The sequence below is a fragment of the Stegodyphus dumicola genome, chromosome 4 (genome assembly GCF_044657685.1).
Source record: "Stegodyphus dumicola isolate Sdum_Otavi_A_Nest chromosome 4, ASM4465768v1".
Lineage (NCBI taxonomy): Eukaryota > Metazoa > Arthropoda > Arachnida > Araneae > Eresidae > Stegodyphus > Stegodyphus dumicola.
In genome coordinates, this window is record NC_140771.1 from 70,325,555 (window position 1) to 70,340,038 (window position 14,484).

A 14,484-nucleotide genomic window follows, 5' to 3' on the forward strand; every position below is an offset into this window, starting at 1 on the left:
CAATAAGAATGTAAGTTTTTTTTTTAATGTATCACGTAATCCTTTTTTAAAAATAAAAATTGTTTTAAAGTGCTAAAGTATGTTGACTTTTTATATGCTGATAATTTTTGACCACTTACAAGAATTACCGATAATTTTGAAATCTTCCTGAAGAAAGGCACGAAAATCAATATCTTGCACCCGATAAGTAACTTCTACCTTTTCATCTGTAAAAAATCGCTAAATTGCGCCAAAATGGTTACGTTAATACGTAAGTACATTTAAAGTTTTGCCAGATATTTTTGAGCAAACCGTGTAAGGGTGTCCGCCGATGGCATCGCGGACGAAAACGTCGCGGAGAAAACAACGCAGGGCAAAAACGTCGTGCTACAAAACATCGTGGGAGAAAACATCGCAGTTCTAAAACATCGTGATACAAAACATCGACGTCGAAAATAAAGCGGTTCAAAAACTTCGCAGTTTAAAAATATCGCCGTTGAAAATATCGTGGTAAAAAATAAAGTATTTACAAATCATCGCATGACGATAACATCGCAGACATGCTTTTTTCAGGTTTTAATAACTGTAAATGGATATTCCCATAATGATTTGTCAGCGCAAAATGTAAAGAAGGATAATTTTTACTTTCGCATTTTTTTATTAACTAATAAATTTTTGCTGAAAAAGAAGCATAGAAAATTAAATGCAACTTATAGATTATACTTTTCATGAAAAATTACCAGTAAAAGCTTTATAAAAATGATTTATTAATGGCCTTTGTTACTTACCTATGTCGGTTTAAAATTCTATTAAGTGCTATAAAGTTGCATTAAATTTTTATGCTTACGTTTCCTTCTTATTTTCTCAGCAAAAATTTATTAGTTAATAAAAAATATGAAAGTAAAACTTATCCTTCTTTCCATCTTGCGCTCACAAATCATTATGAGAATATCCATTTACAGTTATTAAAGCCTGAAAAAAGCATGTCTGCGATGTTATCGTCATGCGATGATTTGTAGATACTTTATTTTTTATCACGATATTTTCGACGACGATGTTTTTAAACTGCGAAGTTTTTGAACCGCTTTATCTTCGACGACGATGTTTTAGAACTGCGATGTTTTCTCCCACGATGTTTTCTTTTTGCGATGTTTTCTTTCACTATGTTTTGTAGCACGACGTTTTCGCCTTGTTTTCTCCGCGACGTTTTCGTGAACGGTGTTTTCGGCTGTAACCCCGTGTAAGAAAGAGATATAATATACAGAATTAATGCATATCATCCTAGAGCGATAAATTATCTAACATCAACAAGAGAGATAAATTAAAAGCAACTGCAACAAATATTTGGAATATAAAACTTAGTTAATAAGCATAAAAATAAAACAATAATCATTACATATTAAAAATAGTTACCAAATAATAAACGGCAGTTGATAATTCCTTGGTCTCGCTCAAGGAGAACCAAAAAAATTTTTAACAAAGCCACATTTCTGAATTATAGCTGAAAGAATTGAAAAAGAAAATAACCAAACGCAATTATTTTTAATTTTAATTTTAACATAATTAAATGAGGCTATATTGATGCAAAATCATAATTTAAAAAATTTAAGAAATTCTTAAAAATTCTTTAAATTTAATGAAAACCTTTTCATTTTAGTTAATTTTTTTCACGTTTTTTGGGTATAAAGTATATAAGAAGTCAGAAATACGTCATCTGCGTGGAGCATAAAATTTCACGTTTCAGAGCAAGCCTGTAAATTTTGCTATGATACTGAAATAAGAAATTTGGGATAGTCAGTTTGTAATCCCAATAGCTCTCTCCATTGCAGTTCTTGGGGGCACATGATCTCCAAACATCATGTGCCCCCAAGAACTGCAATGGAGAGCTATTGGGAGGCCGGAGGCAGAACAAAAGTGGCTAGATGCTGAATTGTGAGTCTTTTTGCGATTCATAGACTTCAATAACAATTTCTAACAAATTCGACATCTAAGAGGTTCAGCCAAGGACGGCTAACAGCTAAGACGAGCACTTATGACCCATATCTGTTGTTATGCATACGAAGAAATAGAACCTCAACTCCGACTCGTATCCTCCCTTGCTACAGCACTGGAAGGTTGGCATCAACGTCAATCGTGCATAGAAGGCTTCACGAAGAAGGTCTGCACTCGAGGCGACCAGCCATGTGTGTGCCGTTTACGTCACATCACAGAAGCGGACGTTTGAGGTGGCTATGTCAGTCCACTGAACAGTTAATCATTGGAAGACTGTTGCCTTTACGGATGAGTCCAGGTTTATCCTCCAAAGCGAAAGAAGGCGTTATTTGATTTGGAGAGAAACTGGAATTTGTTATCATCCATCAAATATCTGTGAAAGACATACATACGGAGGAGGCAGTGTCTGTGTTTGGGGTGTATCTCTTTGGGTAGACGTATAGACTTCCATGTCTTTCCACGTGGAACCGTGAATGTTTCGGTCTATAGAGATGACTTTCTTGATGCTTATATGTGCTCTTATGCCAGGGCAATAGGTGATGATTTCCTGCTACAGGACACAATGCTAGACCGTTCAAGTTTAGCATTGCGTCCTGGATAGTGGATGAGTCATCCACGCTAGAATCCCATAATTGATGATTATCTTCTGTAGCAAACAATTCAGCGCATGGAGTGATCATCAAACCTGAATCCTAACGAGCAGATGATCTTTGCTTTAGGAAGATGTAGAGCTGCTCTCATGCCTCCTCTTCAGACCCTTGTCACGCTTTCAACTGCTTTGCAAGATCAATGGCTCTCACTTTCTGTGGAGCTGATAGACTGCATAATTGACAGCATTTCACATCGCTGTATGTGTTGTATTGCTGTTAGGGAGATAATACTCAATACTGAAGGTAATTTTCCTATACCAAACCAGCATATCCGATTTGTTCATTTTATACACCTAATTTATGTACACTGTAAATGCCTGACAATTTCCTTACATGTTATATTATACTTTACTATATGTTGTATACTGTGGGTCAGTTTCATTAAATTCTACGTGTAACTTTTTGAGTAATCATCATTTTTGCGATTTTTCCTTAATGAATGATAACCAGTGTAATTCGTGCAGTAAATTCATAGTTGTAATGAATGTAACAGAGGATAGTTTCTACCGAGTTGGAACTTATGAAAGAATTTTAAAAAAATTATATACGTGATCACAGATCATTTTACATTCGAAGAGCTTTCTTAGAATTGTAAGAAATTCCTCTCAGATCAGTTACATTATTAGTCTACTGGAAGCGGACAAGGAGTCATCAAACGTATGTGTGAAACAAAGTGCCAAATGTAAAATGTCTTTGTGTAAAAAAAGTAAAGAGGTGTCATTCAAGCAAAATATCATTAGGACCTTATACCATGTTGCAACAAATAGATTAATTTTAATTTCTTATTTTTTATATGAAAATTTTGTTTTCTTTAATAAGTAAGGCATAAATTTTGTTTCGTGTAGCTTTCATTTTTCTTTATGTAAGTTATATAAAAGTTTTTTAATGACGCACTTTGATAATTTTTTCAAAATAACATTTGTATTTTCAATGAATCAACGTCTTTTAAATAACAACGTTATCATGACCATTTTTTCATACTTTGAATAGCATTTGTTACTCTATAGAATGTCTAGGTATTATATACAATGCCTAAGTAAAGTATATAATAATTCAGATATTTCGTACTTTAATGCCGTTTCATGCCTGAAAACTCCAGGTATTCTATAGAATGCCAGCGTTTCATTACTTTTCAGGTAACTTACGTATGTTAACACAAAAGATAAAAAATTGGAGGATGTCGATATTCTCCGGTGAATGCCAACACATACCAAATTCGTGGGTGAAAGACCGAATATTTGGTTATATTTTTATATATTCGACTGTCACTGGTATAAGTCAAGAACTCATGCAACTTAATTTCACGAAAACCTTGACTCCCCTTCCACGGCTGCAGTATATTCGCCTTCGGGTGGGTGCGTTCGCGCCTTGATTTATTTATATACGCAATTGGCCTAAGACATATGCAAAATGAACTGGTTAAAATCCTAATGTGATTCTGTACCAGTATATCAGAGACTATTAGGATTAGGATATATGTCGATAAGCAATGATATGCTTTTGCTCTGGTGGAGGTCGAAACAAAAAGCAGAGAAGACAGAAGAGGGACATTGTAAAAACAAGAGACTCTTGCGCAGTTTAAAATGTTGCAAAAATATGATTACATAACAACAGTCACGTAATTAAGTAAGTTTATTATTGGCGTTATTTTATTTTCTAATTCAGAACGTTCTGTTCGTTTTGAATTCAACAGTTTACTTACATGTTTTGTTACTTAAACTTTCCTATATTTTGACACATATCATATAATAAAGCGCGAGTTACAAACGTAACAAAAATACTTAGCCAAGCGACTATGTGAATGTTGAAATTCATGAGTAAATATCGACTTCCTCCAGATTTTGTTCTTCCACGGAAACATACATGTATATAAAGCTATATATATATATATATATACGTGTATGTTTAATGATTTAGATATTTTGTTGCGTAAAAATCATAGCAGTGCTGAAGGCCGGTTGATTGTCCGGCTGTATGTGAGATTATACTCGAATTAATGCTTAATGTAGATCAAGCTTTTATTCTAAAAATTAAACTCTGATTTTTAATGGTTGGAATTATTAAGAGTGCCGTAAATACTGCCAGAAGTTGTTAATCAATAAAGGTACACCAACCAGTGCCAAAATTACCATTCCAATCCAATCTTTGGCAGTCACTAGCATTCATTGAAACATTACGTTAATTGTTACAAGGGCCAATTAGTGCCAGTATTTGTTATTCCATTCTTTTGAAGTAACTAGCATTAGCTAAAAGGCTACACTAAAAATCCTCTTAATGAGTAAAGATTTTAAGTAAATTAATTTTGAAATAAGTGTTTCAATGTATCAAAGAATAGCAAAAAAATACTATAATAAATTCATATTTAATAGACTGTATTTCTTTAAAGTATCATCAAGACGATCTGATGGATATGCTTGTCAGATCCCAGTTTAGCATTTACATTTGTTTTAAATGAAGCCGTATGATTATATATAATTTAAACATATTATTTTCTTATCTCTGTCACCACTGATGTAAAAAAACCGCGAATAAGAAAAATTTAAATGAGCTCATTTGAAATGGAAAGCAGAACTCAAGGTCGTTTTGCGATCTTAAAACCGTTCATTAAGTTGTCTTAGCTTAATCGACTTTTAGCCTGTGCTTATTAATAACAACATTTTCTGAATAATAATCATTTCAAAATATTTTCAAATACAAATGCATGAAAAAAATGAAACAAATATGATGTAATCCACAGCTTAAAGAAACGTTAATCATCCAAGAATTATTAAAGCTGTAATATAATGATTTTGCAGTTAACGATCTATATTTATGAATATTAACATATGTAGAGATATAATAAAAATTAAAAAATTAATATATGAAAATGAGATATAAAAAAGTAACAAACTCGCTCAAAACTTACCAATATTAACACCAGACATTATTCTGATTACAACTGCTCAAGATGTGCACATTCTTTCACGTCATATTTCTTTTAATCTAATTAATTACTGACTGAATATTTCTTCCTAATTACTGCAGTTAAGTAATATGCAGTTAAAACAATTTTGTCTGTTCACGTTTAGCAGATGCATTAAAATGTTCTTTCTTTGCATATTAAACATGCTATACAAAAAAAGCGTTTTACTGTTTACAAAATTAAAATCATAATTTGATTACCTAAGATGTTATTTTTCCATACACAGTAAAATCTCTCGAAACTGGCAGTATCGAAGACTATATTGAAGGTATATAATACTGAAGGTCTAAATTAAACCTTAATTTATGCCTTTATTGCATTTTGCCTTTAGTTCACTGAGTGAATAAGCGTAACAGCCTTATGAACCAAAGAATTATCAAAAAAATTATGACGAACTACCGATTCTTTTTATACATCGACATGTGAACTTCGAAAGATCAATGATTTTCGGAAATAATTCACATTGAAAGAAGCCATATTTGTCTCATGCTTGGAAAGATATACGGAACATTACCTTTCTTCGCTATTGGCGTAAACTTAGGTCTATGATCGTACTTGTAGATGACGAAATTAGTGAACTTCTCTTGGTTTTAAAACAAGAGCAGCGTCAATGGCGAACATCTGAGATTTAATTATATGTTCAAGAAAATTACTTAAGTGGAGATGCAGGGTTGGGTGAATATGGACAACTCTAGCCTACATCCACCCAAACCTGCCTTTCGTCCTGCACGAAAAAGATGCAGAAAAAAGGACACGTAGAACAAGTAAGTTATGTGACATTGCTGTAGTACTAAAGATTTTATAAGGCTTGCCGAGAAATGTTCCTTTATGTCAATAAATTATATTATGAAGCTTTATTGTATATACAGAGAATTTTTAAATCTATGACAATAATCTTTTAAGCAAGCAGACAAGCATTCAAAGTTATATGCCATCACACTAGGAGATTCGTTACTTTCTTCTAGTAATGTATGCGATAATTTTAAAACGTTCTTTGATGCTGTTTTTCTGAACCATAAAATCCTGTATATATGCTTTAATTTTAAATAATCTATATGATTTTCGGGGGGGGAGGAAACCACGACAAACTTCACCCGAACGTTTTATAAATGGCATCAAAAATCATAAAGAGGTAAGTTCTAGAAATAAAACAAAGAGTAATTGATACATACTGATACATACTGACGAGATACATACTTAAACATCTACAGTTTGTAGTTCTATTGTGCGGTCGTGACGTGCGAATTTTGATGTGAGTATCATTTCCCACAGGCAATGCCTCCAAATCAGGATCTTCGTCTGTTTCTAATTTTGTCATCTTTCTGCAATGGAATTAAGACGTATGTAACACTTTTGAGATGAATAAGGATCTAATACACGTATTTAATAAAACAGTTTGTGAAGTCAAACTTGAGGTTTCTTGTCATCCAGCAATAATTGCGTAACATTTCATACATTCCAGTATTAGTCTTCGAATATCTTTAGAAATATTGGTTTAAGTTTTTCTTTGTGAAAACAATATATAATACATAATTTTTTCTCAATTATACTTAACGTTTTGAGAAATCACTAAAGTTAAAAACAAATTATACATTCATTACAAACGTATTAATTTGCAAACGATAAAAAGAAAGGAAATGCGAATAATTGCATATATAGTAAACGACTTCTGGAAAAACTTTAAAAGAGATTTATATAGCGTGAGCATTTTAAATAAATAATCCAGTGTCCGGTTTGACCACAATAGCAAATTTTCAAACTTCAATCATTTAGACTGCGGAAAATCTATTGAGTATTGAAAAAAAGGGGGGAATGTATGGTGGTTTAAAGCTATATGTACACTAAATGAATGGTAAAGTTTGTTTGCTGTTAAATACGAGTACAATTCAACTCATGACACTGAATATGCTGTATAGGAATTCTGTAAATTATTCGGCTGACAAAACTAAGTGCTTATTGGAAAAAACATTTGAGGGAGAAATTTCAGTATTGAAATTGTAGGTAGCAGAAAAACAGATTTAATTTTATTTTCATCAATTCCTTTTTTTTTCCAGAGGAACTTTTTCTACTTATACAAGAAATATTCTTTAAAAGTTGATTTATTTCTTTACCTTTGTAATGGCGTTTCCAGTAACGGGATTCAAATCTGGTCATTTAAATCATATTTTTACATTTTATTTTTGAAAGGAGAATTCTACGATAAATCTTTCATCTGTATTTTTAATCTACCATTTTTCCCTTCCTTCTTAATTTTCTTTATTAAATAAAAAAAAAACTGCATATATGTGGAAAACACGGCGGCACCTAGAAGCCACCAAATTTTGTGCACACATGTGTTTGTTGTTGTCACTAATCTCGCTTGTGTGGTATAGGAACAAAGCCACGAAATTAAACTTGGGAAAGAGGTGAGATTGCGCCTGTTGTTGGTAAAAGGCTTGGGCATCATACAAGAGTCACAAGAAGTTTGACCCCTGTAGGACAAGCCATTTTCAACTTGCCTCGAGAGATCGATTAATTAAGTTCGGGCCCACCAGCGGCCGAGCGGTAAAGTTGCTGAATATTGATAGTCAGGTCCTAGGTTCGAATCCCTCGAAAGAGCTGGCTTCATGGACATTTCGGTAGTTTTCCTCGTGTGTAGCGTGTATTCGAGCCAGGTTTCCTTAGAAAACCCTCCACCAATAAACAAATATATCTGAAATAACCCATGGACACCTACCTCTTTAGCATTATTATAACAATTCATTTAACATTGTGTTGCCAGTACTAATTATAATTATCTCATTATGTTTATTTGTTTATTAATTATGTTTATCTCCTATTTTTGTTGCACCAAATCAGATGTTCAATTTATCTTGTGAATCTCAAATTGTATTTCTACTATTTTGTAATCTACTTATGCTCTACACCATTATTTTTAATAAATACTGGATGCGGGGCGTACTGTGGAATTGCACGATGTACCATAATAGGCAAACTTTAGACCTTTTGAAAAGCTTCAGTCTATGCAAATTCTTATAAAACTTGCAATTAACCCCCCTTTTTTTTTCTCTTAAAGAGTTCGTATGGCATTACCAGTTGACCTATGGTACATCGCTGGTGTCCCCCATACTTTTACCTTTACCTTTACCTTCCCTTAGGCAATTAGCCCTTGAATGTTGTACTATAATTAAATAAATCAAACCAAACCAAACCAGACCTAATTTAGTTAGAATAATTTGGGGAAATAACTTTAAATGAAGTGCTGCGAAACGTAGGTTTAATTTAATAGGCTGTATAAGAAAGTTATTAAGTGTCCACATCAGATTTTCTTTATATTATGTAGATCTATGCTGAAAATTCAAGTCTTATAATAATGAAAAGAATTTATGCACAAGAAATTATGATTTCTAGTTACGTATTAGTCAATCGACCGTGTAACTATCACAAAGCAGCGCCACTTAACACTAGTTATGGATAAGCGTGATACAACAACACATTTATAACATCTCACTTTCGCTTCATATAACACTGATTAATTATCAGTAAGTCACATTTTGTTTTTATGAACAAAAATAAAAATTAGCTGTTATTTTCCTGATTAACTGAATTTAACTGGATTTTTCCCCGTGCACTTTGAAAAAAAAAATTATTAAAATTTGGGACTTGCCTTCTACAAAACAGCAAACAGTGGATTATTTTCAAAGTTACGGGATCCTGCCATTAACAATAAGGTGGGTTAATGAAAATGGCATGGTCAGCTGAATATAGCCGACAAAACAGGTTGAAAAAATTGTCCGTAGAAAGTTTGTATTCATAGCTTCCTAAGCAGAGCTTCCAGTAAAATCGTAGGACCGAACAAATAAGTAAAAATCGAAGAAAGCCTTTTTTCGAAGCTTAAATACAACGCAGGTCGAATACTGATTGTTTGTTAAATAAAATGGTCTCAGCTCCTTCAGAATTTAGGCCCACCAGCGACCGAGTAGTAAAATCGCTGAGCGCTAATATTTTGGTCTCGGTTTTGCCGGATGAACAGGCTGGCTGCATGGATATTTTCGTGGTTATCTCCGTGTATGATTGTATTCGAGTCTTTCTTTAGAAATTCCTCCACGACAGCATCCCTCAGGCAGATAGCCCTCGAGTGCTTTGCCGTAACTAAATAAGCCAAACCAGCTTTCAGAATTCCACAATAACGATTAGCACAGCTTTGGTGGGTTTTTGTCAAATTTCATTCTTCGAGGTATCCAGCTTTGATGGTCCAGGAAATAGTATGTCAGTACTTTAAGTTTTATCAATAACGTTACTACATTGTGACATGTACTACAAAATTATAAAATGGTATTCTTAACGTTTCGGCACTACATCATTAATCAAAATACGAAAGAAAGTGAAAATTATCCAAGGACGATCTATATTTACGATTCAAATTTTAGACTGATCTAAAATTCTGAATAACAGCTTGTATTGCATTGCTTGCGATTAAAATCATAGACCCTTACATTTCTTAAATACTTCCAAATGTTTGTCATAAGTTTTTTCCAGTATTTCTTCCTGAAAAGAAGTGGAATTTCTTTTTTGCATCTGAAGGCTTTGGCAGTTTTAAAACCTGTTTCTTTAAAAGAAGTCTTATAGAAGAAATAACAGAATGATGACTTTTCAGTTTTCATTACAAAAATGTCGTTCGAATGTAGAGTGTTGTTGTTAGTATTTACAATAAAAATTTATCACTTTGATCAGTTAATTCATCCGGTGCAAACAGAGGAGGGTCAGTAATGCAGCCAATGTAAGCGAAACACCAAAGATTGCAAGAGAGACATTATTGTCAAAAGAAAGCATAATACACTGTTGTTAGTGCGTACTAAATTAAAATACGTGCTGTCGCGAAGAAGGCAATTTTACAAGATTGAGAACAGCAATGACTCAGAATTGCTATTTTTCGAGTTGTGACGGTATTACAGCTCGTAAACATATGCTTCAGAGAACAGTGATTATCAGTTTTTTCCTTTGTTATGAAAAACGTAACTTAGACGTTATCGTACTCTGAGATATCTTGATTCTAAGATTCTTAAAACGTTCTTGTATTAAAAAATGAAAAAAAAATTAGAAATTGTAAAAACACAATTATTCTGTCCAAAATTTATTTATTTGCTATTTTGAGTTGATAAACATTTTGATTGCAGAAGACGTAATTTATCTCTCGTTATAAAAGCTGGCGCGAATTAATTTTTACGCTTGGCTTATTTAAGTTAGCTCTTATGTAGAATTGTTCAAAAAATACTTCAGCAGTATCTGTATTTTACTTGTTCCTCTCATATCTTACGCACCGTTCTTTCGTTAGAGAAATGTGCAAAATGAAACTGGCAAATTATACATAAGCACTGTTTTTCTAGGAATAGTGTTCCTGTCGTTAGCAAACAGTTATATCATTTCCTTGGAATCGAAAGTAGTATCCCTTAGTTTGCTGGAAGAAAGATTAAATTCTATATATGCTTTGCTTACCAGAACACTATGCGGTCGGTGTTTGAATTTCCGAATACCGCCTGAGGATAACTGATGCCAAGAATATTTGTTAACTATTGTGATACAAACTATTGCGCATGCTAATAATCATTATTAATTTGTTCGCCTTAGGGACGGGGGGAATGGCTCATTCTATATCGTTAATTATTTGACATTATTTCTGTATGCTTACGACTACTGTATTCTCTACTATATGTTAACGTATCCTGAACCGCATACTGTTATATATTTACCCTGTATTATATTAATTAGTTACTGCATATATATGCAATGCATATAATCATTGTTATATCACATGCATCCCAATATATAGTGTTCGTAGTTACATGCATATTTTAATAAAGTCATATGGTGACTGTCCAACGTATTTCGAAGTATATTTATATATTGTGAAAGTATTATTCAATGTAACTATAGTTTGTGCGTGTAATTATAATTGTTATCAAGGTCACCGTAGGAAATCATGTAATATGTATCTTGAACGACGTATAAGACACTGTATTTATATATATAATCAATGCATACTAATTCAGCGAGGCACCAGTGTGCTCCCCCCCTCTTGACATCTGGGGCTGTTCTAGTTAATGGTGGACGTGGTGCTGTATTGATTAACCAGTATGGTAGTGACCCAAGTGATGGGGGACAGTGCCCATGTCCCCCATCACTTGTACTCGTGTACTTACAACTTCATACATCACTTATCGTATTGTGATTCTTGATAGATGTCGGACGACGGAATTTCATCTAATGAAGGTATAAATAATAATTTTATTACATTCAGTTAATTTATAATTGCATATTTAATTAATTTAAATATGTTTTCTATGATGCATCAGAGTGAATAAATGTATTCCTTTGGTTAAATACTTACTTTGTGTAAACACATCCTGCCGGCGTAATTCAGTTAATAACATAAAAAGTAATAAAAAACGCTTTATACGCATTTCGAAAACAATCATTATAAATGCCTTTAAATTTAAATTTTCATGGAATATAGACTATATGTTCATAGAACACAGAATATAGAATTCATAAAATAGAGAACCTTTTTTTATATGGCTGAAATATCTTACTTCGCAAGAATCTTATAAACAATCAAGAAATACGATATAAAAGACACTGTCATAAAACACTTTAGACATTTATAATGATGGCGAAAAGCATCGTACATAAAATCGTAATCAGATCAATTACTAATTAATTAATGAAGTTTTTAAAGAGTTTAAGTAGAAAGAAGTTAGAATCGGGTTTCTGCATTTTAAACGAGAAAAAAAAATCATTTCTACGAAATCTTTTAAATACATTAAACAAATTATAGTTGTTATTCTTGCACAAACACATAGAGAGTGCTTTAAAAACCCAAAAATCGCTAAAACGTAAGACATAACGATAAGAAAAAAAAATTTAAGAACTTAGGGATAAGAAGATTATTTTTCTTTAAAAAACCATCTTTGTGTAACCATTTTCAGAAATTAAGTAGTTTAGGAAACGGAATTCAAAAATAGCTTGCATGGCATTGTAAGTTCAGTTTTAGATTTATTCATGAGTATTATTTTTTACTTTTGGTCATTCTAAAGGATCATTTTTTGCTTTTCTTTCTAAAGGCTATAGAAATTTGCAATCTGGAATTTCAGTCGATTCGATATCGTGGATAATTCGACTTACCTTAAGATTTTATTTGGTTTAACGTTCGTCGTATGGAGAAAATGCCAGCTAATTCGACATCGCGAAATGGATAACAGCTTAAATCACAGTAAATTCGTCTCTCTACAGATAAAATTTATTTACCTTACATTTCATAGGAACTTAATGCAATAAACAGAACAATGACGGATTCGTTGAAATGATGGGGCTTGTCGCCAGTGATGATAGTTGGCAAATCATTTCCGATTACTTTCGAAGTAAATGGCTTTCATTGGCAAATGAGCAAATAACTTTTTCTTCGTGTAGAAACTAGTTATACGAATCATCTGTCTGTTTCAACTGGCGACTTTTTTGTGAATATCGCACTTTTTTACCTTCATTCTTGACCAATGAAAATTAAATTTTAAGAACACAGAATTTCAAAGTAGTTATGTACAACATAATTTTGCAAGGAAAGAAGAGAACCTTCATACGGCTGTTCCTATATTTGTGTCAAATAAATAAAAGGTTTTTAAAATTGGTTGAAACATAGTGACTGTGTCAAGAAAAAAGGGTACTTACGGAAAATCCCGTCGACTACAAGAAACGGCACCAATCGCGCCAAACCAAAGGGGGGGGGGGAATTTTTTTTTTTTACTAAATACAAGGAGAAACGTTCTATTCTTATTTTTCTTTCAAATTTATTATACTCTCATTTATTTATATTTAATTTTTCATTAAAAAAGCAAGTGTTTTCGCTAGGTTTTAATTTTCTCGAGAAAATGTAAGTCTCTTTTTTCGCGATGCAACAGCATGTTCTGTAGTAGGCAGGTACCAAATTTTAATTTTTTTTTTCTTTTTTCGAAAATGCATGATAGAGGGTGAAAAAGGAGTCTTTAACTCAAGAATAATAACTAACACGTGCAATCAAGGTTACACCAAACTAAGCGTGTTTGAAGACTTTTCCATTTTTTGGCGAATAATTTCGCCGTTTGGTGTCTTTTCTTTAATAGGCAAAAATGGTCGACGGGATTTTCCGTAAGTACCGAAAAAAGTTATAAAAAACCAGATTTCAATGAAAAGGTGACTCTACTGATGAACATTTATCCAAGGTAATAAAATGGATAAATGTTCAAGATGATTTATGTATCCAAGAATGTATACATCACGTACATTTATCCAAGAATAGGTCTGAGGAATTTGCTCAGAAACTAAGAATAAATTAGGTAACCCTCGATGAGTGCCACTGTTTTTTCAGAAAAATGCATTACAAAAAATTCGATCGTACCTCTGGAAGAGCGGGTGGGTTTCATGTGGATAAATTTAAAACTATTTCACCTTCGTTGAATTAAATGAGTGAAATGAGTTTTTCAGGGAGCCTTTTTCTTTTCCACTGGGGTCTTCATGGAGGCGTCTTTAAAACACACTTGGTTGCCAGGGCGATATTTATCTTTTATTTGGCTACTTTGCAGTTTTTACATTAACACCTATGCTTGCTTTTCCAGGATATATGCCGAATACAGAAAAATAGTCAGCATGCATCTTTAACAGAAAACTACGTAAAATGTTTCGCTTTGCTAATTGTAAAAAAATAAACTTTTATTCTATACAATAATTTCACTTTCAACATTAATTGTAGAAAGAATCATAAAATACTAAAGAGGAATATTAAACTTGTATTCTATACAACAATTTCACTTTCAACATTAATTGTAGAAAGAATCATAAAACACTAAAGAGGAATATTTTATAAAAATACTTTAATATTGCATAATCAAAAGA

The 14,484-nt window shown here is 32.6% G+C and overlaps 1 protein-coding gene across 9 annotated transcripts in view; it reads right to left on the reverse strand.

Annotated features, from left to right (window-relative positions):
* LOC118203504 (dietary and metabolic glutamate transporter-like) overlaps window positions 1–14,484 on the reverse strand; it is a 205,500-nt gene that overhangs the window by 65,396 nt on the left and 125,620 nt on the right. For 5 of the 9 annotated variants that reach the window (XM_085815060.1, XM_085815065.1, XM_085815057.1 and 2 more), the window contains one exon: window positions 6,766–6,905. In XM_085815060.1, coding sequence (XP_085671186.1) covers window positions 6,766–6,901 — 136 coding nt within the window. In that variant the 5' untranslated portion in view covers window positions 6,902–6,905. The remainder of the gene's footprint in view (window positions 1–6,765; window positions 6,906–14,484) is intronic. The other 4 variants (XM_085815064.1, XM_085815061.1, XM_085815063.1 and 1 more) reach the window with 1 other exon arrangement.